Here is a 26,534-nt window from a genome sequence, read left to right as displayed (position 1 = left end):
CACAGCAAGAAATGAGGTAACTTCAGCCAAATAAGGCAGAATAAATGGATTTTCAGGCCTGGCTTGACCAAGAAGAAAATCCCATGGGGCATTTTTCCCTTTGGAGTCATTAGAGGTGGGAATTGGGGAAGAGCTGAGAACAGTTACAGGAGCTGGGGCAGGAGAGCTGAGCTCCGGCCAGCAGGAGTTTGTGAAGGTGATTTTGAAAGTTCAGAACACCGAAGGAAAATCCAGGTAAAGCAACAATTACTGTAATTTCTGTGTCTCGTGAAGACTGCAGGGATGTTTGCACACATGTGTCAGCGAGCAGCATTTTAAACCAAAAATCTGCAAATATGGGAGGGAGCTGCTTGTTCCATCTCCAGAGCTTCTGACAACAGGGATGGGAGGGGACAGCTGCATCTCAGCTTTTCATGGAATCACAGATGGGTTGCAAAGGACCTCAAAGATCATCGAATTCCAACCCCCTGCCATGGGCAGGGACACCTCCCACTATCCCAGGCTGCTCCAAGAAACCTGGGACAACGCAAGCCTGGCCTGCGACACTTCCAGGGATGGATCCAGTTCCACTCTCCAACCACTGCTCATCCTAAGTTGCAGCTACAACCCTAAAATAAGGGAATACCATCACCCTCAGGACACCATTCCACGGGGGCACTTGGTCAGATTTCTTCCTTGATTTTCAGTTAACCCGGAGCAGTTCTGGGGACAGCACCAGGAATGCTCCTTCTGTGCCTCCAGAAGAACGCAAAGTGCTTTAGAGGAGTTCACATCAGAGATGGTTTTGCTGTTCTGGTCAACCTCAGCTCCTCTCAGATGCCACACCAAGACCTGGACACTTCTCCTGTCTGCCTGGAGTGAGGAAGAAGCCCCTACATGATTCCATGGACTGAAAAAAACCCAAAAGGAGGCAAAAAATGTTCCTATTACTGTGATCTCCATCGTCTCTGCTCATCCATAGCCCTTTGGAAGCAGCTGCCCCATCACCACACGGGGCAGAATTTGGGGCAGGAGGCACACGTGGGTCTGGGGCTGTGCTACCACAAGAACATAAAAAAACCCCACTTAAAAACCTAAAATGTGCGAACTTCCAAGGTGGGAAATCGTTTGGGAAAGAAAACAAAGCATGAGAGGAGGAAATCAAAGTGAATTTGGAGTGCAGTGGTGCTTCACACCCCTGCAAATCACAGCCCTTAATAACCAACCAAGGGATGGAAGGATAATATTGGCTGGTTCTTTGTAAAGCTGGAAGAATAATTAAAATTAAGTCATTTATCCAAGCCAGGAAAAAGTATCAGAGTTGGGAAGGCCTCACCCCTTGCTCAGCACCCACACAGGACTCTGATCAGGTACAGAGCCAGGCAAGAAAAACAGTTGTATTTATTCAAAAGGGCACAAGTGCAACCTTCTAACTAGAGACAACCTCGTTAGAAATTCCAATTATTCTCCCTTTTAAAGTTTAAACCACAGAGACAGCGCAGGAAGCCCTACATACAAATCAGCTCACCTGGGGGTTTCCTTTTTATACAGATGAAGGCAGTTTGGGATTAAACCCACCCCCAGCCAACACCTTTGGGTGCCACGTGCAGCTCTGTCACTGGGTTTGTCACCGCTGCAGAGCTTTTTGTCAAACACAGAAATCACCGCTGAAATGCAGAGCTCATTAGCAAAGGGAAGGGTAAGGGACGTGCAGAACGTCACCACCCTTCCCAAAGCTCTCTCCTGTTCTCCCTCCTCCTTTTTATCCTGATATTTATCCATGTTATCTATTCTTTCTTCATTAATATTTCCTTCTTGTTTCCTTTGCCCTTCCTCCTGGGGTTCATCACTTGGACAACGTTGCCCTGCTGGGAACATGAGCTCAAGCTGTGCCAGGGGAGGCTCAGGTGGGACATCAGCAGGAATTTCCTCATGGAAAGGGTTGGTGAACATTGGAATTGGTCTCCCAGGGAGGTTTGGAGTGCCCATCCCTGGAGGTGTCCAAGGATGTGGCACTCAGAGCTCTGGGCTGGTCACATGGTGGGGATCGGGCACAGCTTGGATTCCATGACCTTGGAGGACTTTTCCAACCTCAACAACCCCAGGATTCTGTGAATGGGGATCTCTGAGCATCACCACGTGCACGGAGCACTTAAAACCCATCCCTGAACAACTCCAAGCCCCCTCCCAGCGTGCAGGGAGACACAGTAATTACACAGCTTTTCAAAGGAAGGATAAATCCATTAAACCCCATTAAATAATTCTTCAAAAAACAATGTCTGAGCCACTCCTTGGAGCTCCGAACCGGCTGATCCTAATGAAAGATGGAAATTCTCACTCTCCAAATGGAACTTTATAGGGTATTAAACAAGCACCCTCAGCACTTATCTAAATCTTTAATTAGTTCTATAATATACTGATGATATCAAGGCTAATTAAATTTATACAGATAAAGAGCAATGAAATTCTAGCCAAGTGAGCTGGAAAGTACATATTAAATAGTAAATTTAATGGCTCAGGAAGATAAATGCAATTTTATATAAAAAAATTAAATTCAATTTACATGTTGTATTAAAATTGATTTTGAGTGTGCAAATGATTGGAAAAAAATCTTTTTAATAGATCAGTAAAAGTGTTAATCTGGCCTGTTTAAATATCAGTTATTAATGCCAGCATTTGCAAACAAGCCACACACATTTGCATTTTACTGCATATAGTAAAAAACCCAAAAAATTATCTATACCATCTGCCAGTTTACAAGGAATATTAAAGGGATTTTTCTCCTTGCCTCATGCATAAATGAGAGGGAACGTGGGAATGAATGTAGCCTGAAAGAAGAGGGAGTCAGCACTTCCATGGAAAGTGCTGCAGAGACTGCTCCAGTCAGCAAAAAACCCCACCATTTTCGCTCCCCTTTGGGATCAACAATTACTGTGGCAACACCCCGGCTTTATTTCGGATCAAGTGATGTGGAACTGGATGCGATCGGGGACGTGCTCAGTGGTGCCAGCTGAGCTTTGATAAACCAGCAGCGGTTGGGAGCTGCTGAGGGCTGAAGGACACAACGGGATGTGCCTGGTGGGGACAGAACAGTGAATGGGGCAGAAGCTCAAGTAGGGCCCTCAAGTCAGTGTCTGCCTGTAGTAGGTCATGGTTGGATCCAACAAGTCAGTATCTGCCTGTAGTAAGTTGTGTTTGGGTTCAACAAGTCAGTGTCTGCCTGTGGTAAGTATGGTTGGGTTCCACACGTCAACGTCTTCTTGTAGTAGGACATGGTCAGGTCCAACAAGTCAGTGTCTGCCTGTAGTAGTTGTGGTCAAGTCCAGTAGTAGGCTGTGGTCAGGTCCATCAACCCAGTGTTTGCGTGTAGTAGGTTGTGGTCAGTAAGTCAATGTATGGTTCGGTTCCACAAGTCAATGTCTGCTTGTACTACGCATGGTTGAGTCCAGTAAGTCAACGTAGTAGGTTGTGTTTGGGTTCCACAAGTCAGGGTCTGCCTGTAGTAGTTGTGGTCAGGTCCATTAAGTCTGTAGTAGTTGTGGTCGGGTCCAGTAAGTCAATGTCTGCCTGTAGTAGGCTGTAGTTGGGTTTAACAAGTCAGTGTTTGCCTGTAGTAGGTTGTGATTGGGTTCCATCAACTCAATGTCTGCCTGTAGTAGGTTGTGACCAGGTCCACTAAGTCTTTAGTAGTTGTGGTCAGCTCCAGTATTAGGCTGTGGTCAGGTCCATCAAGCCAGTGTCTGCCTGTAGTAATTATGGTTGATTCCAACAAGTCAATTTCTGTCTGTAGTAGGCTGTAGATTGGTTCCACAAATCAGTGTCTGTCTGTAGTAGTTGTGGTCAGGTCCATTAAGCCTGTAGTAGCTGTGGTTGGGTCCAACAAGTCAATGTCTGCCTGCTGTAGGTCACGGTCAGGTTCAACAAATCAATGTCAGCCTGTAGGTTGTGGTTGGGTTCCACAAGTCAGTGTATGCCTGTAGTAGGTCATGGCTGGGTCCATCAAGCCACTGTTTGCCTGTAGTAAATATGGTTGAGTCCAACAAGTCAATCTTTGCCTGTAGTAGGTTGTAGTCAGGTCCAAGAAGTCAATGTCTGTCTGTGGTGGGTTGTGGTTGAGTCCACCAACTCAGTGTCTGGAGTAGTTGTGGTCAGCTCCAGTATTAGGCTGTGGTCGGGTCCATCAAGTCAGCGTTCACCTGTAGTAATTATGATTGATTCCAACAAATCAGTTTCTGTCTGTAGTAGGCTGTAGTTGGGTTCAACAAATCAATTTCTGTCTGGAGTAGGTTGTGCAGAGTCCATCAAGTCAATGTCTGCCTCTAGTAGGCTGGGGTTGGGTTCCACAACTCAGGAACCTGTAGTAGGCCATGGTTGGGTTCCACAACTCCGTGTTCCCCTGTTGTAGGTCGTGGTCAGGCCCTGGTGCTTCCCAGGAGCTTTGAACCCCTGGCTGGGGTTGTACAAACAGCCCTGAATTGTTGAAAACACCACTCCATGTTTTTTTTCTGGCCACCTTTGTTCATTTACTTTGAATGCTGGGGTGGCTTCCAGAATTAGGGAATGGAGAGTTTTTGTGGGCAAGCTGACACCGGATCAAATTTGTTATAACTTTTTCTTGATCACATTGATGTTTTTCATGGAAGAGTTTATTTTTTAGGATTCTCTTGCATCATGGCCCTTTTTTTTTCTCTCCTGGTGCCTTGATCCAGCCTAGAAACTGCTGACATTGGCAAGGGACCTGCTGGGCATGGAGTTACCCAAACCAGGAGGAAACAAATCCTGCAGCAGCCTTCAACCCGACCCAGTGACCCATCACATCAGTGCCACCACCACCACGACCTCAAGGACATGACTGCCACCATCCAAGGAGAAGAAATGGGACAAAAAGAAACCAGGATGGGTTCAAGGCCGAATTTTGAGATGTCCAGAAGTAGCGGACATCAACATGGAACTGTGGATCTCCTGGATGAGGGATTAAGAGCTTCAACCCTCTCCTCCTTGCTTTCTGTGCTGGCTGCTGGCCTGAGGAACATTTCATCCCAACTCCGACAGTTCTCAGCACTTCTCCCGATGCTTGGAAACCTCCAGGTTTGAGGCCACAGGTTTTTATGGGCAGCTGCTGCTCATTTGCAGCATTTTTGGCTGAAATTGTTCTTCCCTCTCTATCATTCTGAGGGTAAAAGTCTTATTTAGAGGGACTGAAACCCACCACTCCTAAAAGAGCAGCTCCCACACTGCCGTATGCAGCACAACTGCAGCCTCTTCTGGCCATTCCTGGTGGGTTTAGCTCAAATTATCCCAAATTTTTGAGCCAATAGAGCTTCACTACAATATTTTTTTTTGCCAGGCAGCACAGATCTGAGCATTTAAAATGAAAATATTATCAAGGCAATGTCAGTGCAGGGTGAGACCCACAGCTGTAGATGTGGTTTTTATCTCCACTCTCCGCTGCATGGAAAAAACAGGTTTTTACTAGTGGAATACCTTGGAGTTGCATCCCTTTGCTCATCACTTTTTATGTGACTCCTTGGAAACAAAACCGGTCCCCACAGAGGGAGAAGAGAATCCCTGCACTGCTTCTGGACTGGTGGAGTAGATCAGAGCCATCAGAAGCACAGCAATTCTCTGAACTGCTTTTCATCTCCTTCCAGAAACGCACCTTCAACTGCACAAAACCTCCAAAGGACTCTGCTGGGAGAGCTGAACCTGGAGTTTTCTGTAGTAATTTATTAATTTATCGACCTCTCTCAATTCCCATTTGAGAATTTCCCGAGGCACTTTGGAGACACCTCGTCCAGAACTTCTCTGCTCTCTCAAAGGCTGCTTTGAGGGTGACAAGGATCAATGACCCCACCATGGTCCCCTCCAACCTTATCCATTCTGTGATTATGGGGCCAGAGGGAGGCTCCTTGTGTGTCCAACGGGATGGATCCAACCCAGCAACAGCCATCCCACAAAACCATGGAATCATGGAAACACTGAGGTTGGAAAAGCCCTTTAAGATCATGAGGTCCAACCATTCCCAGCACTGCCAAGGCCACCACTGACCATGTCCCCAAAGTGCCACAGCCACAGGGATTTAAATCCCTCCAGGGATGGGGACTCCAGCACTGCCCTGGGAAACCCTCTGTCTGAAGAGATTTTTCCTAATGCTGATGCTCACTGAGTAACCTCCCAGATTCCAGCCCTGAACCCCCTCCAGGGACAAAAGGCATATTTTCCTGATGATTCCCAAAATCTGCACATTTTCCATGAAGGAAAACTGAATTTTCCTCAGCACCCCAGTTTTTACAGATGGCAGAAAAATTCACCCATTTCCCACGATAGGCTGGGCTTAGGAAAACAACCCGGGATCCGAAGGCACTGAATCCTACTAGAAAAGCCACGTTTTCCATCTTGCTTCTTCCCAATCCAAGCTGTTCCCCACCAAAGCATCAAACTTGTTCTTATTTGCACTTCTTCCCTTCTCCTCTTTGTTTTTCCCCACATGACAATGTGGAATCCGTGTCTGATCTACGACTTCTGTGCGCACTTGAGAGAGCCATTTCAGCTTTAGGTGTTAATGCACTTCTGTGTCATGAGGTGCCAGCTGAATTTCAGAGCTCTTCTGTATTACTGGAGCTCCAATCTGGAACACGACTTATAAAATATGAGGGGGAGCTTTACAGCCTTCAGTAAAATTTGAGTAAGAGAAGATACATTGCACACAATTTCCTGAATATATCTAAATGTCGACATCACACGTGCGTGTATTCAATGCACCGCTTTGGGTGGAATTATTTAAATAGCTCCCTAAAAAATAAGAATTGAGGCATTTGGACTTTACCTGAGCGTGTGGATTTCTCCTGGCTACGAGGCCCATGTTCATTACAGGACAGATTTAATTGCTCCGTCAGAGTTTGTGTGTTGATATTCGACATCTGACGTGCGAAAGTTCAGGGACGCCAATCAGGCACGGTGCAGATGCCACTCTGCAAAATGTTCTCAGACAGTCTCCATCTGTCAGATATGGTAATCCCTGCTCCCCATCAATAATTCACCTCCTTTACTCCATGTTTCCCGCATTTGAGTCGGAATTTTTAATGTCAGCCTCAGCAGAGGCTCCACCTTGGATAGACGACGTTGCCTGATCTGCATTCCCCGCTCATTCCTGCCCTGGAGCCTCTCGCCTTTGGCACTTCAAGAATCATCTCTCAGTTTATTTATTTTTTTTTTTACTTCAAAAATCACAGCTCTCCTTTTGGGCCATCTCATCTCACTCGAGGGTGGAAGTTAGAGGGTAATTATGGCAATCACACCAAAATCCAACTCAGATGGACCACGCCTTTGCTGGCAAAGCTCCTGGGGAACACCGCGGGGGCGGCTGAGTCCCCCAAATAAGATGTTACTGCACAGCTGAAGAGGGAGGAAAGGGGAGCGAGGGAGGGGAGAAGATGATGTGGAGCTGTTCCTCCATGGGTCAGAAAATGCTGAATGGCATCTTGTCCCCAGCTGACCCCATGGAGCCCATAAAACCTTGGTTACATCCCAAACTCTTCGCAGCCTTAAGTCCTTCAAGAGAATTAATTTAAAATGATGGAAAGCAACTTTTTACACAGTCCAGAGGTAGTGACAGGACAAAAGGAAAGTTTTAAGCTAAAAGAGGTGAGATTTAGATTTGATTTTAGGAGGAAAGGGTTTATTGTGAGGGTGGTGAGGCACTTGGAGCAACCTGGGATAGGGGAAAGTGTCCCTGACCATGGCAGGGGATGGGACTGGATGGGCTTTAGGGTCCCTTCCAACCCAAACCATTCCATGATTCTGTGATCCCAGAGCCAGGAGATGGCTGACTGCTGAGAACATTCCCTGGCATGAGGATAATTCCCCCCATAATCATCAATCCTTCAGCACCAGTGAGAAAGGAAGGTCCCCAGGTGCCCCCAGCAGCATCAGCTCGAGCTCTCAGCATTTCAAAGGTGGAAAAACCATCTTGGGACTTTCTTTGGCCAAGGAGAATAAACCCTGAAGATATGATAGCTGGGAATTTTACAGATCCCACTACCTGGAACGACCAACACATCCCTAGGCACGGGTCCTCAGCAGAAGGTGAAGGACGAAACTCCTGATTGCAGAATGAAGTTGGTAGAAATCCTTATTTAGGATTATTTAGATTCACCAGCTGAACATGCGGCTTTGCACCAGGACTCACCACTAGCCCTGAGTTCACCAAAACCTCCAAACCAGACCAGAAGTCAATGAATTAAAGAACTTGGTGATTAAGGAAATGGAGGAATGTATCTCAATCTACCTGAATTCAAGTGTCCAGTGCAACCATTTCACCACCAGGGTCACCACTAACTCACGTCCCCAGGTGCCACATCCACATGGTTTTGAACTCTCCCAGGGATGGGGACTCCACCACTGCCCTGGGCAGCTGTGCCAGTGCTCTGCAGCCCTTTCTGGGGGAAAAAAATGTTCCTAAATCCAATCTAAAGCTCCCCTGAATGACTTAAAGAGCTGGAACCCTGCTGTTCCTGGGCTACATCTGCTGACATCCCTGCTCCACCCCAATGCTGTGGCATGGTTTGACCCTGTTGGTCCTCTCACTTCTGCTATTCCCGTCCTTTCCTCAGTTTCCCTTTTCCCTCCTCTATCCCACCAGGAATTGGCCCTGGGCCATCGCTCCTCCTCCTCCTCTCTTCTCTCACTTCGCAATCCCCGCTCCCAGACCTGGCCATGTCCTCACCGCCCCTTTGTGTCCCAACACTGACATTTTCCTCCCTCCCAGCCGTTCCCTGCCTGCTCCCACCCCTTCCAAGGGAAATATTTCTGGTTCCAGGGTGCATGAGCAGGTCAGAAAGCTTCACTCCTGGCTTAATCTAATGAAGAGAGAGAGAGAGAGAGAGAGACCTGTGGCAGATTTGACTGCGGAGCCCAGAGAAGTGACAAGCAGTGACTGCAGCACCCTCACTCAGCCCTGCTATCAGTTATCCCCGAGCTGATAACGGGGTCTGAGGCACTGCAGGTCCTAATGAGATCTGACTGACAGGGCAAAGCAATCTGCTCCTTCAGGCCTCGTCCGTGTCTCTCTGGCTGTGGGGCTCGTGCTGGGAAGATGCCGCCTCCTGTGAAAAAGGTAGGACATTTTCCTAATTGCTTCCATTTGCAGGTGGGAGCCAGGCAATAGAGATGCATCTCCAGCTGACAATCCAATCTTTACCTTTCCCTCAGCTGCAGACAAATGCCTGGGATGGCTGCTCGTGACACACTGATGGGTCTTCCTTTTATTTTTTTTGTCATTTCTTTTTTTGTGTGTCACACAAATTCCCTTCTTAAAAAGCTGTCCTTTCCCTTAAAGCTGTTTGTTGGGAATTTCATCAGAACCTCCCAGAACAGCATCCAGCACAGAGCCCACCTTTAAGCACGGGAGAAAAAACCAGTTTCTAACCCAGACAGGAGATCCAAGGTTATTGGAGAGCTCAGACATGGAGCTCACATTCCCATACACTCACAGTGGGATCTGTTCCCATGGGATGGCTCTGGATGTTTGCTCAAGCTCAGTCTGAGGGTTGAGCTCTTCTCCCAAGTAGACAAAACAAGAAGGAACAGCCTCAAGTTGTGCCAGGGGAGGTTTAGGTTGGCTATCAGGGAAGGTTTCTTCCCCAAAAGGGTTTTCCAGCCTTGGTGGAGTCCCCATCCCTGGAAGGATTTCAAAGCCATGTGGATGTGGCACTTGGGGACAGGGGTCAGTGGTGACCTCGGCAGTGACAGGTAAAGAGTTGGACTTGATGATCTCCGAGGGCTTTTCCAACCCAAATGATTCTGTGATTCCAAATGAAGACAATCCAGTGAAGCCCATTCCGTGTGCTGGGAGCTGCTGTGCTTTGCTACTCTAAAGCAAAAAACCCCTTTAACGAAGGAAAACCAAGGGAATTCCCTCTTCTTCCTCACTTGGAGTTCCATTGGATCATATTTCCATCCCTGCACGCTGCTGCCTCCGTGCCTCCAGCCCAACCCCTCGTGTGGTGCTCAACGTGACTTCCAGAGCCTGAAGCTGTGGAAGTGCAGGGAATGAGGGGAAGGTCCTTGGATTGGACAGAGAGAAGAGGATTTGCTGGAATGTTCCCACGGAAGTTTCAGAGCCAGCACACAAACAAAGCCGCTCTCTGGGCACACAAAATTCTGCTAAAGAGTGCTGGATCCATCACACAGAGGCTTTACCCGGACCTAAAAATGAGCTTTGACACTCATCCTTGTATTTCTGTGGGATGAAAAAACCTTCCACGATCTGGACACCGTGGTGGAACTGCAATTTTGGCCTCCTGATCCAGACTTTAGACCTGGTCTAAGATTCTGCAGCCTGAGGGGCCTGTGGGGAAAGCCCTGTGACCTCTTCCAGCCCAAACCTCTTCCCAACAAAACATCTTCCATGTTTCCTGTGGAAAATGAAGTGCAGGGAGAAACTGAAGTCCCCTCCAAGGCTGGGGACCCAGCAGAACTCCTTGTCCCACCCCTGAGCCGCGGCCAAAGTGTCCTGGGTGGGTTTCCCCAAGGATCCAGACCCCATTCCCGACCATGGACCGCATGGATTTGCTCCACATTTTCGCTGCCACCACCACCAACCCGAATCCTGTGCAAATAAAGCAAACGCAGGCGAGTTCTCCGTGATTTCCCGGAGCCACCACGGAGATGACAGTGGCCGCCAGGACGGACGCCTCCAGGATGTGCTTCCAAACCCCGGCCTGAAAAAAACCAATGCCCACCTCACGTTGCACAGGCCTGCATTAACAAAATGATCCAATTCCAGCTGCACAAGCAGAGTTTCCTGAACTCGGACCTTCTACGAGAGCAGTTCACAAGTAACTGGCCGGTGGCAAAGCGTCGTTGCCGAGGCCAAAATCACTAAAGGTGGAAAATAAGAACAACTTCCAGCAAGAAAAATCCCTTGCTTTTAATTACCATTAGCAATGCAGCATGACAGAGGGAGATAAACACACAGGCACCTACTCAAATAAGGAGCTTGGGAACACAAAGTAATTACTTTGATTTTTTTCCTTCCCCCGCCCCACCGACATTCAAAACTTATTAGTCTCCAGAAAGCACATATCAGCAAAAGACTGTCACCTCGGGGATAAATGAGGGATTTGTTTGTAATTCATTTCCAGGAGAATTTATCCTGATGGTTTTAAGACGGAGGAGGAACGCGCTCTGGCCAAACCAGACTTCTTAAAAATGTTTATTCCCATCTTCCCCAGCCGGTTCCCTGGAGATGGGAACGCCAGGTTTCTGCTGGCTGAGAAGTTCACCCCCATTGATTGTTTCTCTAACACACCACGAGCCGAGTGAGGAAAAGTCAATGAAGCCTCTCAGTTTTTCAGTCCATTTCCAGTTTAGGAAAATTGAATTAATCTCTTTACTCGGAGCAGCTCAGACATCCCCATCCAGGCAAAAAAAAAAAAATCATTGCAGAGGCCACGAAAACCTCTCTCTTTAAAGGTTACAGAGCAAAGATTAAAAGTGCCTCCGGGAAGGGCTGAAATGCCTGATCAAAATAAAACATTGAGTCAACACTGGGAAGGCTGAGCAGGACTGGTGCCTTCCAGAGCTTGCTGATATTTTCAGATGCTTCCTCTGGCACTTGGAGCGATTCCTAAGGACAGTGGATGCTCCGTGACTTCCCATACCCAGCCTGGTCGGGGTGGAGGAAGCGCCGTGTTAATTTAGCCCCTACTCCAGTTACTCTGGGGTTACTACAGGGTGTAAAGCCTCAAGGGTTGTCCTGGGGAGGAATATTTGAGAGCAGCCCTGAGAAGAAGGACTGTGCACATCCATGGAGAAGAGCAGAGTCACATCTTCCAAAATCTCCTCTCCATCCTGTGCTGAGGAGCTGGGAGGCTTCAGCAAAGGACTTGGCCACTCCACAGCTTCCAGGAGCTTGTGAAGGACTGGAAAAGCTGAAAGTCTGGGAAACCTGGAGCAGGCACCTGGCTGAAAAGGCCAAAGGATCTGGGAAAGAGTCTGGAACCCCAGGAGCAGCTGAGGGAGCTGGGAAAGGGGCTCAGCCTGGAGCAAAGGAGGCTCCGGGGGGACCTTGTGGCTCTGCACAAGTCCCTGACAGGAGGGGGCAGCCGGGGGGGGTCGGGCTCTGCTGCCAGGGAACAGGGACAGGAGAGAGGGAACGGCCTCAGGCTGGGCCAGGGGAGGGGCAGGGTGGATATCGGGAAAACTCCTTCCCCAAAAGGGCTGCCCAGGGCAGGGGTGGAGTCGCTGTCCCTGGAGTGATTTAAAGCCATGTGGATGTGGCACGTGAGGACGTGGGGTCAGTGGTGGCCTTGGCAGTGCTGGGGGAATGGTTGGACTTAATCTCAGAGGGCTTTTCCAACCTAAACAATTCCATGATTCCAAATGTACTGAAAGCAGGGAGAGACCCCAGTAAGTGCTGCGAAGGCACAGATTGGAGTCATCCTAAAACTCCTGGCAGCTGCAGATTTAAGTGGGAATTAAATCCCTGGATGGGGGATCTGTTCCAGGGAATTTTAATGATCCCATAACAGGGCGGCTCTTTGGGATGAAGGGGCAGCACCCGTCTGGGGAAGGGCCACACAGGGACCCTCCAATCCCCTAAATCCCCCTGGGGAAGCAGCAGGAGGAAGGGGAGGAGGAGGCCATCAAGCTGAGGGGTGGATTTTAATCCTCTGCGATCAGGATTTTTGGTTAATGCAGTGAAACCACTAATTACAGCTAATTAAACCTGCACTGAGATCAAAGCTCAGTGGAAACTACGGGGGGGAGCAAACAAGGCGGAAAAGAAAGGGAAAGAAAATGCGGATTTTGTTGTAAGCGAGTCCTTAATTGAAAACTAAAGCAGCTTTGTTAATTAAAAGCTGCAAACCCAAACAAGGACGTGCTCCAGACACACGAGTCCAGCCTGTGATGGAGACAACACAACTTTCCCACGCTGTCAGCAAAGGCAACCTTTTCCTCCAGAGCCTGTTCTGGCCCTGGATCCCCTGTAGGGAAGGGACTTCCTGGGATCCAGACTGTGAAGATTTGGGGATTTTACCTTTCACAATTCAGGCTATGAAGTGCAGGCATTAGAGTGCCCTGTTTATTGAGCTGACATGGGTTTTACTCAAACTGAATGATTTAAACACCCCAAATTTAGTCCTGGCTTGAGAGCAGCTCCAAGGAGAACATCTGAGATACTTCCCTCACCCACAGGCAGCAGAGGAGCATCTCAGGAGCTCTGCAGAGACACCTGACACCGAACAAAGGGATCTGGGTCAGGATTTGCTGGACCTGATGCTCTCCACACACAAATCAAGCTCAACGATGGCTCTCAGAGGAAGACTCCCTCCACCAGCTCCATGCTCGGGCAACCCGGGCACAACCACGGTATTTATCAAGAGTAAAATCAGCCAGAGAAGTAAGATTTGGCAATGAAAAGTCTTCCTCCCGAGCACTGGGATGTTTGAATGTTTCCCTTTCCCTCGGCAGCTCCCAGTAGATGGCAGCAGGTCCTTGCTGATTCCTCCTGCCCGGGACAGCCTTGTGCAGCGGGGAACAGCAGAAAACTGGGAATAATAAAAAAAAACCTGCCCTGCCCGGCAGCCAGGGCAGGAGAGGAGCCCAGAGTGCCGAAGATGCACTCCAGGGCACTCCAGCCCTGGGATCCAACCCAGCAGTGACGCAGAGTTCGACGCGAATTTGATAAAAGCTCAAGCTCCAGCTGCGTCCATCCTAAACTTTCACAGGATCATGGAATCATGGAATGCTTTGGGTGAGAAGGGATTTTAAGGATCATCCAGTCCCACCCCTGCCATGGGCAGGGACACCTTCCACTATTCCAGGCTGTTCCAAGCCCCATCCAACCTGGCCTTGGAATAAAGATGGGTTTGAGTAACGTGAGTGTTCCCCAGACCCATCGAGGTGCTGGAGCATGTGCAGGGAAGGGAATGGAGCTGGGAAGGGGCTGGAGCCCCAGGAGTGGCTGAGGGAGCTGGGAAAGGGGCTCAGGCTGGAGCAAAGGAGGCTCCGGGGGGACCTTGTGGCTCTGCACAAGTCCCTGACAGGAGGGGGCAGCCGGGGGGGTCGGGCTCTGCTCGCAGGGAACAGGGACAGGAGAGAGGGAATGGCCTCAGGCTGGGCCAGGGGAGGGGCAGGGTGGATATCGGGAAAATTCCTCCATGGAAAGGGTGATTAAACATTGGCAGGGGCTGCCCAGGGAGGTTTGGAGTGCCCATCCCTGGAGTTGTCCAAGGAATTCCTGGAGGTGGCACTCGGTGCTCTGGGCCGGGGACAAGGTGGGCATTGGGCACAGCTTGGACTCGATGGTCCTGGGAATCTCTTCCAACCTCAGTGATCCTGTGACTCCATGATTTGGGTTCACTGATGGCCAAACCAGGAACAAGCGGAGCTCTGATGGCTTCTCCCAACCCCATTTCCCTGGGAATTTCTCCGGAGTGGTCGGGATCCACCAGCAGTGACAACGAGGTGCCACATCTGCTACAGAAACGTCACAGCCAATATCCCTGGTAATGCCTTCAACAGCAGGAAAAGATCCCTGGTCCCTGCAGGAGGGGTAGCCATGGGAATAACGGGAATGGCAGCACAGGGAAAGCTCCAGCTGATTCCCAGGTGTGGGGACATCTGTGGATCCCTCTGCTGCTGCCACCTAAGGCAGGGAGGACACTGAGACCCAGGGACAATGACAGCACTGCTCAGAAGCCTCCATTTCCGAGGTCACGGAGACACTTGTTAGAGAAAATGTTCCCATTTCATCCCTGCCCTCTCCCTTCCCTTTGCAACCACCTCAATTCACCCTCCAGAACACTCAATTTTAACACTTGTATGACTCAGAGAGCCACTTTTTCCAATGATATTTTATTGAAGGGTAAGTCTGAAGCAGAATGCTCACCCTTTGTGACTACCTCTGATGAAATCTTCATAAAATCCAAGAGAATTCTGGATGGGGATAGAGGGAGAGGAGGAAAGAAGGCACAAGGGAGAAGACCTGAATAGAAATTCGAATTTGAAGCTTTTATTCCTCTCATGCATAAATCTAATTCTGTGTGTGAAACTTTGGAAATTTGGAGGTGTTTGGAAGTCACGCTCAGTCCCAGACTTTGCATGGATATTACCCAGGGAGAAAATCCAGCTTTTTCCTTAATAAAGTAGTGGAAGCCCCAACAACCTCCTGCATTTCTGCTGGCCTAGATACTGAACACACACAGGAGTGAAAAACCTATTAATATCTGTAGGAAATTTAGCAAATGCTACAAATCCTTTGTGACACCTCAGCAGCCAGGACCAGCCTGTTTCACCGTTTCTCCTGGTGGAAAAACTCCTCACACCACTTGGCAATTTAATTTTTTTCAATGGAAACATGCTCCCAGCTCTGCTCTGTGATGCTCTGCCGAGACTTTCCCTGCCTTGAACTGAGAATCTTCACGCAAAACTCATTTAAAATGTGTTTTCCCCTTCCTCCCAAAACAGCAAATGCTGCTGTTGTCACCTGCAGGTTACAGAGCTTTGGAAAAACGGGCTTTAAACAGCAAGAGCCTCATCAGGACCAAGAGGTGGTACCTGGGTTTGCTGTAAATCCTCCACGTGATTTTGGCTTCAGAGGAGAAAGGGCTTCCCCTTCCAGCTTCCCTGGTTGATATTTCTGCCTAAAGTCACTGAGGAGAGGAGAAAGGGGATGCCCAGTGCTCTTTGAGGCCCCTAAAAAGCCTCAAAGACATTATCAGAAGGGAAAAATAAAAGCAAAATCCAAAGCATGACACCCAGGAAAATCTTTAAGGACTTCTGGTCCTTTCTCAACTGCTCTGGTCTTTCCAACAAACTGGAGCACATCTGATTTCAAACAGGTTCACTTTGAGAAAAGGGAGCTGTTCCAGAATTCAGATGTAATGTGTGGAGAGGGGCTGTGTGGAGAGTGATGCACTGATTGTTAATTGAGGCTAATTGCTCCTTGAACCCTCAGTGTCAAGGACACAGAAATATCCAGGCAGGGTTAGGAGTCTCCTGTCCCACTCACGATCCCCCAGTTCCCTGGGGAAGTGAGGCAGGGAGGGAATTTATCCCAGCAGGTGCAGGGGGAAGGAAGAGCAGGGGAGTGAGGATTTCTCCATCAGCTCTGCCACTGCTCCTGTACAGGAAAAAACCACTTCATCTTGAAAAAGGCAAAACTGAGAGTTCACCACAGCACAGAGCATTTACAGATTCCTGCCTGAGCCCTATCACAGAGGTACAAATCACTTTTATCCCAGTCTGATGTTGTTTTATGCTTTCTGTTATGTTTATTTAATAGTTTGAGTAGACCTGGGTACGTGGAGTCCCTGGGGTGACGTGAGGAACTTGCTCAGGTGATTGTAAATTCAGGCGAGCAGGGCAGGGCTTGGAAGCACCAGAGCCTTGTTTATGTAAAAGGAGAATCTGGATAATAAACATTTAAACATTCAGGAGCCATCTGAAGAACTAAAGAATCAAACAGACTCCTCAGAGCACGGAATTACACCCTGAAAGAAGAGAGGGAGGTGATGCAGTCGTGAAAGCTACTAAGAAGTGTTGCTGAATGGATTTGGTGGGAAGAAATCTGCACAAAGCTGCTGTGGGAGGGTGGGGGTCAGGCTCTTCCCCCAAGGAACAAGGGACAGGACACATGGAAATGGCCTCAAGTCATGCCAAAGGAAGTTTAGGTTGGATATTAGAAAAATTCCTTCACCACAGGGTGGTCATTTAAGAAAGAAAAGATTGAATTTGGGAAGTTTATTCCTTGGAGAATTACTAATTCATCTTTCTCCCTCCACCTCCTGCAGGCCTCAGCATTCACAACTTCCTCATCCCAATGCTGATAGGAAGAAATGAATTCAATAATGATCATTCCCCAGGTGAGATCCCAAATAAATGAGGCACTCAGTCACACTCCTCCTCATCCATGGGAATCCAAACTTCCCTCCTAATTCAGCCTTCACCAGCAGAGGCCAAATGATAGCACCAAGTTTTCCCGGTGCTGGTGGTGGCTCAGATCCAAGTGCCACACAAACCTCTCTCATTCGACCCCATTCCTTCATTTCCACATTCCAGACCTTTCCTCTGGCTGTTCCTGGGCTCAGCTGTCCCCTCCTGACCCAGCTGCTGCCACAGAGCATCAGCTGAGGAGCTCCCTGTAGCCAGCCCTGAGTCCAGGTGCCAAAACCACTGCTCAGGGTTTGCCTTCACCCCTCTGCTTATTCCTCAATCTTCCTTGAGTGAATAAATCCCAAAATATGGGAGAAGTCTGCAGGGGGTCTGCCACACCCAGTTTTGGGTTTATTTTGCTGTTACTGCTATTTCAAGGTAACAGAACTCGAGGGAGATGTCCCTTCAAGCCAACCTGGATCTGGTGACCCTGAGCCTTCAACAAACCAAAATATTTCTCACCTGGGAATAAATCCAAGCCCCAGTTTCATCCAGTTTAAGTTCTACCCACTACCTTTGGAAGCTTTTTCTTGCCTGGGTTTTGGTCTTGGAGAAGCCCCAAGGAAGCACCAAGCGCAGACACTTTGGTGGGACCTCACACCAACCTCAATGGATCCAGAGTTGGACTTGATGACCTTGGAGATCTCTCCTGACCTTAAAAATCCCTGGATTCGATGGTTTTATGTCCCACTGAATGTTGTTCAACCAAAGGAAAGCAAAAATTGCCACCATGTGTTGAACTCGACACCCACCCAGCCACCTGAGACTTTTGGAAGGAGCCACCTCTGCTCCTGTGGACACCAAAGGAGTGACAAACGCCGAGGTTTCTGCTCACCTGGCGAAGTCCAGGTCAGCCTCACGGGACATGGTGATGTTGGTCAGGTTCTGCTGCAGGATGAAGATGTTCCTGCACATCTTCTTGATGCCGGACTCGCTGATGCGCTTGAAGTAGTGGGCGCCGTTGATGAGGATGCAGGAGATGAGGTGGCCCAAACCTGCAAGAGGGAAGAGATTTAGTGCTGATAATTCATGGTAAAACCCCAAAATGAGCACTGGCACGTGGTGCATGTGGGCTGGATCAAAGGATAAATGGATTTTACCTGGACACCCTCAGTAATCTTCATGGTGCAGTTTAGGACTTTCCTCCATGTTCCCTTCTTTAGTAAAACCACAAAACTGGCCCAAACCTCTGAGCTGTGTTATCACAACCTCTGATTTATGAACATAATGCCCCTTCCCTGTCTGGGGAGAGCAATGGATCACTGGGGCTCCTATAAAAACACAGGATTTTAATCTGTTATCCAGGGTGGTGTTTTCCCTGGTAAATTCAGTCTCCAGGAGCAGGAATGAGCTGTGTTTCAATGCACAACCCCTCTCTGATCAGCCTTGAATAGTTTCCTGTGTCTGAAGGATGTCAGAAGGACACAGCTGGGGGCTAAAGGACACAGCCACCCCCAACACAATGAGGCATCCACTTGTGTCACATTACAAACAGCAAAACCCAAGCCTGGTTTAAACTGCACAGGTCTGGGCAAGGCCAGAGGCCAAGTAAAAGTCTAAATTAAGGATTTATGTTCATCAACAGGCAGTGAGTGTGGGGTATCTGTGAATCCCAGACCTGGGCTTAAGGGGTGCCTGCGATTAACGAGGACCATGAGTATGAATTTAAACTTCAACAGGATGTGAATGGTCCCCGTGGCTCTGTGTGGAGTCACTTCCCTCTTCTTGAACAAACAGGGAATCCCGGAATCCCAGAATCCCAGGATGGGTTGGGTTGGAAGGGACCTTAAAGCCCATCCAGTGCCACCCCTGCCATGGGCAGGGACACCTCCCACTATCCCAGGCTGCTCCAAGCCCCAATGTCCAGCCTGGCCTTGGACACTGCCAGGGATCCAGGGGCAGCCCCAGCTGCTCTGGGAATTCCATTCCAGCCCCTGCCCACCCTCCCAGCCAGCAATTCCCAATTCCCAATCTCCCATCCAGCCCTGCCCTCTGGCACTGGGAAGCCATTCCCTGCCTCCTGGCCCTCCATGCCTTGGCCCCAGTCCCTCTGCAGCTCTCCTGGAGCCCCTTTAGGCCCTGCAAGGGGCTCTTAGCTCTCCCTGGATCCTTCTCCTCTCCAGGTGAACATTCCCAGCTCTCCCAGCCAGTCAAACCCCACGTGGTTCTCACTCATCAACGTTCTGTAGGTGACAACAGCACCTCAGTCTGCTTTATCCCTGAAAGGAATCCCATGGAGCTTCGGGATGAGAACGGAAAAGCCTTTATTAAGGAAGGACTGGGACGTGCCTGACCTTCGAAGATGTACTGGAACTTGTGCTGCTGCAGGCTGGCACTCATGGCCTCCTCGATGGCGCTGATGTCCTTGTTGAGCCGCACCACCAGGGGGTCGTAGTCCATGCTCTCCACGTTGGCCACGATGGCGTAATTCCCTTGTTTGGCCAGAGGGATCAGGTAGTGGAAACAGTGAACCCTGTGAGGCACGAGGGAGAAACACCACGATGCAACAAGCCCCATTTTAAAATATTTGTGGGGTGCAATGCGGTTTTTTCCCTCCTCAAGCTGGTAAAAAAATAACTTTAGGAGACGGGCGGTGATGTCTGTGTTAAAGGCATCCTCCTCTTGGCATTGTCCATCTTGAGAGATGGATCCAACAGACCCTTGATGACAGATCTGACCTCCATCATCCCGCTGAATTTTCCCAGGATTCCCCAACTTCCCACACGATACCAACGCTCCAGTAGGAACTCCTTCCATGAAAACCTCGTAGCAGTGGTAACTGGCAGAATGAGTGAGCCGGGGGTCATGGAATGATTATTAAAATTCCAAGATCGTGCCTATTCCCAAGCATTTCACACTACTGCAACTCTTTCCTGTTCACCAACGTGCCCGGCCATCATCCCTCCATGGAAGGAGAATTTCCATGCAGTCAAATCCCATTAGGATTCTGCAAAAATTGTAATTAAGTCTTTTCTCTCAAAGCCAGAGAGGAAAGTGCTGTGTCCATAAAATTCCATAGCAGAAGGGAAAAGTTCCACCCTTCTACTTTTGTAATCACTCAGTGGGAACAGGGTTGGGTTCTGCTTCCACCAGGAGAGGTTTAGATTGGATTTCAGGGAAAATTCCTTCATGGAAAGGGGTGTCCAGCCCTGCACAGGCTGCCCAGGGCAGGGCTGGAGTCCCCATCCCTGCAGGGATTTGAAAGCCATGTGGATGTGGCACCTGGGGACACGCCTTGGCAGTGCTGGGAATGGTTGGACCTCATCATCTTAAAGGTCTTTTCCAACCTAAACGATTCCATGACTCTGAAATTCAACTGCCAGTGGAACAAATCAAAGCCTGGGGGAGAATCCCTGGCATTTGGGGCACAACTCAGGATCAGCACGTGGAGACGGGAAGCTCACACCAGAGTGGCCCAAAGCTGTGAGTGAGATGTCCAGGCTTTTGTATTCCCTGGAAAACACCCTTGAGGTGTCCACCACAGGCAAGTCCAATTTAGGGCAATTCCCAGAGTAAATGCTTCTTATATATAATTTTATATATTATTTTTAAAATAAGAAAATCCTGTAACAGACATGAAGTAGTCTAAAATTTCATGGTTATTCCAACAAAAGATGTTTCCATTTCCAGGCTGGATGGGGCATGGAACAACCTGGGATAGTGGAAGGTGGCAGTGGATGATCTTGAAGGTCCTTTTCAACCCCAACCTCTCCAGGATTGTAGGATGTGATTCCATGGAATGGTGAATGATCTCAATGTGCCAAATGCTTCCACTAAGGAAGCAGATACAAAACCAAGGAGCAGGATCTCAGTGACCTCAGGGTCATGTCCAGGGCTACTGGATGAGGAGAAGACAATACCAACCTGTATCTGGAAGGAACAGGGGCTCTGAGGCAGGAGAAATGGGATAATGGTGTCAAATTCCCAAATCTAGCAGGCTGTGTCTCCTCAGGCTGCACCTGCAGCAGCCAGAGGTGGGATAAATTCCCAAGCTCTTCCCAAAAGTGCTCTGAGTCCCTGCTGAAAGCACAGGAATTCTGTGGCTGAATTCCCATTGTGCTGTGCACCTTGGAAATGGCACAGATCCAAGGAATGGGTGTAGGAACAGCAAAGAATCCTGCTAGGAACAGGCACCAGAGGGACTGGGGTTGTTCTCTGCCACTGCAGGTGGTTGGAAATGCAGAGTGAGGGATCCAGGGAAGCTCCCACCTCCCTGGGGTTTTCCTCATGTCAGCATCTCTCCTCAATCCCTTCCACCCTTTGGACACAGGGATGTGGTTTGGTGAACTCGCAGCTCCGAACTCAGCTCCTGTTGGAAGCCCTGGAGGAGCTGGGCAGTGCTCTGCTCTGAATTACAGCAGAATTTATCCCTAAATTCCATTTTAGGGATTTTTGCTTAACCCAAGTGTGATGAGAAGCCACAGAGGCCAGAAACCCATCCCACGAGTCTGGGTTACCTCGGGCATCACCTCGTGTTACAGCACAGCTGGAAAACTGCTCCATTTCCAGACTTCCACCACCTTTTCCTCCAATCCTTCTGAGCCCAGCAGATGATGGATGGCAGGATGAGGGAGTGCTGACAAGAATTAATGTGGATTTTTTTCCAGAGCTCCACACTGACTCCAGCAGAGTTCTGCCCATGCACACGGGGACACGGCGTGGCTTGGGATGCGTCACCAGAAAACAAACTGATGATCCATCAGATCTCTGACATCTTCTTCTATTTGATGCTTCAGAGCAAAGGGAAGCAATGGAAATATACCTGGCCTAAACAATTCTCCAGGGAAAAATGTCTTCCCAGCCCTGGAGTGGGCAGCTGGCAGCCTGAAGAGAGGGATTTGCTGCCTTTGATCTTTGAAAATGAAGTCAGACTTCATGAAACTATCCAGCCCTTGGAAAAAATCCAGCTGGTTCCCCAGTTCCTGTTACTGTTGGAAAAAGTAGGAGGAGAAGCCCCTATTTGCAATAAAAAAAAAAACTGTGGAGACACCTGTTAGACCAGGAAAACACCATTGGGTTGTTTTGGAAGGACAAAGTCCCCCAGATCACGTTTTTCCTGGTCTCTGATCCATAATCATGGAATCACAGAGTGGTTTGGGTTGAAGGGACCTGCAAGATCATCCAGTGCCACCCCTGCTGTGGGCAGGGACACCTTCCACTAGCCCAGGTTGCTCTGACCTGGCCTTGGACACTTCCAGGGATCCAGGGGCAGCCACAGCTTCTCTGGGGCAACCCCTGCTAGGACCTCACCACACCCACATTAAGGAATTTCTTCCTAAATTCTTTTTTGGTTAGGATACAGACGTCCCCAGGAAATTCCACCTTTGGTGCCCTGCCTCCATCCCACATTTGGCCACCCACGATTTGGTGATCCAGCATTTCTGGGCATACCTTTGATGCTGTCGTGGACAAGTTTATATTTGTCTCCTGCTAAAATATGTCCTGTGGACATGATCTCCACCTGCAGCCTCCCGAGATCCTGCTGCACCCCCAAGTTCCAGGTTTTTACCTGACTTCCAAGTGCAGCACCAGCAGGCAGCGATCGGCCATCTCCTGGAAGGACCTGGCCAGCTCACTCAGGCTCTGCAGGATCTGCTCGGATGCAGGAAGGTGTTCCAGGCTGGCATGGCTGTCCTGGCCTGGGGACATGGCTGGCAAGAGAAAAGAGTTAAAATTTAGGACATTCTCCATCCCATCCAGCCCCTGTGTGCTCCCATCCCAACTCTGGGTGTTCCCTCCACCTCCTGAGCAATAACATCTCTAATTCAGGAGTGTCTCAAGGAGCAAAGTGCTCCTGCAATGGATTCAACTCCCAAGTGGATCTGAGGGGTTTCATCAACCACCAGGACACATTTGCCTGGGAAGAGATTGCTCTGGGGTGAGAATTCCTGTGGCTGCAGAATCCAGGAGAGTTTATCTTGCTCTGCTGGGAGGGAGGAAAGAGCTGCTTGGGAGCTGAGGCACGGCACCCACAGGTGAGAGGGTCCTTTTTGGTCACCACAATGTCCCCATGAACCTCAGGTGAGTCTTGACCTGTCCCCATCCCTTCAGAGGAGCCTTCCTTTGGGTTTGTTCCTTAACCACAGCTCTTAGGCAGTAAAGAAATTAAACCACAGGCAACACCCAAGAGCTGCTCATGGATCATTTCCTTCCACTGAGACCTCCCTAAAAATCCTCCTGGGATTGTATCCCAGCCACCAGAGCAGCTCCAGCTCCATAACTTCATCCCTTGTGTTTTACCCCAGGGCCTGAGCCCTGAGTCTCCTCCCTGCAGCCACTGCAGCTGCAGAAGCAGCTCTGTAACAGAGGAACCTGCTGTTATCCCACATTCCACCCTAACCAGAGGAAGTGAATCCCAAATATCCAAGTCCAAGTCCTTGTTCAAGCAGCACTTTAGAGCTGACATCCTGCCTGGGGTGACCAGCAGAGTCTGAAATCAGATTTGCACAACTTCCACTTGAATTAAATAATGGGATTGCAAAGGGATCTCCAAGTCTCATCCCCACAATCCCTGTGTCCCATGGCTTCAAGTAGAGACTCCTGTGCCACAGAAAAGATTTCTATCCTTGCTGGCTCCTTCAAAACACTTCTCCAACAGGGAAAGCAAAGTTTGGGATCTAAATTCCGGCCTAACCTTATTCACTGATGTTTTGTATTTTCTTCTTTACGTGGCAACATTATTCTTTCCCTCACAGAGCTCCCCATCCCTGGCATCCCTGTTTGCAGAACCATGGAATCATTTTCTCCAGGCTGAGCCCCTTTCCCAGCTCCCTCAGGTGCTCCTGGGGGGGCTCCAGACCCTTCCCAGATTCAACACAACCATGCATGGGAAGGATCTGTACATTCCCAAGGAACTGGTGACAATCACATTCCATTTTGAGGGACATCTAAGGAAGTGTGACTTTTGTACAGCCACAGCCCTGCTTTGGGAGAGCTGAGCTTTGGATTAAACACTGAAAATCATTGGCCTAAAACTCAACACACCCTCAGATCCAGCCCAGAAAGACAAAAAAAAATGAACTGAAGAGGTAAAAAACCCAAATTTTTTTTTGTGCAAAACAAATTGAAGCAGAGGTGAGCAAACAAGAGAGAACTGGACGGTTAAAGAAGTGTGGAAATCACAGAACGTGGAAGTAGATGATTTTTGATGCCCAGAGAAGCCGTGGCTGCCCCTCCCTCAGCAACTCCCGAGATCACAGCAAAATTCCCGGAGTAACTTTTTTAACCAAGGAACGCTGAGGAATTCAGAGCCTGGCAAATACTGCTGGAAATAATGACCTGGCCTGGAGTGTGAAAGAGGAATCAAGAGGGAAATGAGAGTGACAATCCAGCCTGGGTGGGTGGGAATGACAAAGATTCCCCCTCCCTGAGACTCCTCCCAGCCTCTGTCTGCTCACTGAGCTCTGTCCCACAAAGAAAATGAAATTATCAGCGAGGGGGTGAGGGGTTTATTTACAAAACCTCTAATTCCAGATTGTGCCAGGACTCTCAGGAGGCACTTGGGGAGAGCTGTTTGTCCTCCAAGTGACACTGGAGGGTGCCAGGACTTCAGCCCAGGGTCAGGCCTAGGGATTCTTAGCTGGTGACAGCAGAAAGCAGGAAACCCCACCTTTACCATGCATGAAAAAACCATCATTTTTTAGCCCCAAATCCTACATTTTGAGAAGTTTTTATCCTCCTGGAGATGGACTTGGTGCAGGAATCATCTCTGTTTAGCAGAGCCAGCTCTCTCCGGAGATCCCGCCCTGGAAGTGCTGGAGATGGATGGAGCCATCACCCGAAAAGCAGGAGTCAGCTCATTCCTGCTGCAGGGAGAGGCTCAGGCCATTTTTCTCCTCTCCACAATTCATTTGCAGCACTTTAAGTGAAGCTGTAATTATATTTGTCAGTGGAGATAAGGGGAGGAGGGGGACGGGCACAATCCGCTCCCTGTTTAAAGCACTGAAATCCTTCCGGGTGCTCAGTGCCCCCTGGCAGGGAGAAGGCTCAGGTGGGATTTTTTGGGGGATGAATCTGAATTTCTCCTGTGTATTTTTGCTTTTGGAGCTCCAAGGAAGCCTTTCAGAGCCCATCAATTTTCCTTTCTTCTCTGGACATCCAGAAAGAACCAAGGAGAGAAAATCCCATTCCTTTAAGTCTCACTGCAGACAGTTTTACTTCATCATCCTTGGCAGCACGAAGGCAACAAATGAGCTGGAGCAGCAAAAAATAATCAGAGCCTAAATTATTAAAGGGCCTCGAGTAAAAAATGTCATTTGGAGCTGGCTGTGGAGTTGGGCACTTCTCTGGGCAAAGGCTGAGCCTTCCTGTGGGTGTGGACTCACCACACTCTGCAAAGGGGAGGGATCTCTGACTGCTGAAATGCTGGGAAAAGGGAAAAAAATATCTGGAATGCTGGAAAAACTGACCAGCCATCCAATTCTTCTCCCCCTTCTCCTCCTTCCTCACCCATTTCCATTTCCACCCAGCTGAACACGAGCCCACCTGGCCACCACAACACCCTGGCCAATGTCCTGCTCCACTGGCCTTTATCATCCTGGAGCCTTCACGGATTAATTTGTCTGAGGTGAATTTTCCCTGCTGCTGGATGACAGTCCCAGTTTTGTTTGGGATTTCTCCTCCCTGGCTGAAATCACAGCCAAGTCCTCTCCCTCTGAGGAAAAGAAACATTTCATTCCAGCAAAGCAGAGAAAAATAAACTCAACACAGGCCTTGTCACCCCCGATTTCAGTCGTTCTGCAGTTCCACGGTGCCTCCTGACAGGTTGTGCCTTGTAAATCGATGGATGTGGATTGCCAGACCTCTGGAATATTAAACAATTCCCTGGAGCCACTCAAGTGTGAGCAGAGTGACCACTGATAGAACCCAGTGGTTTAACAGCACAGGGAGCAAAATCAATCCAAGGAGACAAATTCTGCAACCTCAACCTCAGGAAGGAACTTCCAAAATGCTCAGGATTTGCCCAGCATTCCCTAATTTGCTTTATGGGGGAAAGAAGAGGCTCACAGAGACATTTTACAGCTCTGCTGAGGGAAAATCTAGCAGAAAACTGGGGAAAATCCAGTTTCTTTGGGAAAGAGATGTAGCAAGAAACTCTTCCTGAGTTGAAGGACCAGTTCACAGCTTCTTGTATTTTAATTTCTTCCTTCCTTCCTCTGCAAAAGAGTAACTCTAAAAAACCCAGGGAAAAGGGAGTTTGTCACAGGGTAGGTGCTGGACTAAGCCTTTGGAGAGTCAGGGTTAACTCTTCTCTCTGCTGGAGACTTCCCTGGGGATCTCAGGCACCACTTTCTCTGCCTGTGCTTGAGTTCCCAGCAGGTAAAACCTGGATAATGCGTTTTTAGCCATCACTGCCATTCCAGCTGACTCGGTTCCCCGTGCCTCCCGTTCCCACAGCTTTTAGCACCACGAGGAGAAAATGCCACTGGAGACAAAACAACTCAAACACCTTGAAAAAGGAGAGTATCTGGTATTTAAAGGAAAAAGCTTTGGGTGAAGCTGGGGAGAATGAGAGATGTGATTATTTTTTAAAGGAGTGGGGTATGAACATCAGATCCAGCATCAAGGACTTATTTCAGCAGGATTCCTGCCAGGAAACCTCTGACTTCTCCACC

The 26,534-nt window shown here is 49.0% G+C and overlaps 1 protein-coding gene across 1 annotated transcript in view; it reads right to left on the bottom strand.

The window, feature by feature from the left end:
- The window catches only part of EXOC4 (exocyst complex component 4), a 291,482-nt gene that overhangs the window by 5,731 nt on the left and 259,217 nt on the right, over positions 1 to 26,534 (bottom strand). The window contains exons 15-17 of the mRNA XM_082281122.1: positions 22,430 to 22,571; positions 19,215 to 19,393; positions 17,756 to 17,915 (exon numbers count right to left, since the gene is read on the bottom strand). Of these exons, the coding sequence (XP_082137248.1) occupies positions 17,756 to 17,915; positions 19,215 to 19,393; positions 22,430 to 22,571 (481 nt within the window). The remainder of the gene's footprint in view (positions 1 to 17,755; positions 17,916 to 19,214; positions 19,394 to 22,429; positions 22,572 to 26,534) is intronic.

Source organism: Coloeus monedula (genome assembly GCF_965178545.1).
Source record: "Coloeus monedula genome assembly, chromosome: 4".
NCBI classification, from domain to species: Eukaryota; Metazoa; Chordata; class Aves; order Passeriformes; family Corvidae; genus Coloeus; species Coloeus monedula.
This window is presented reverse-complemented; position numbering and strand designations above follow the sequence as displayed.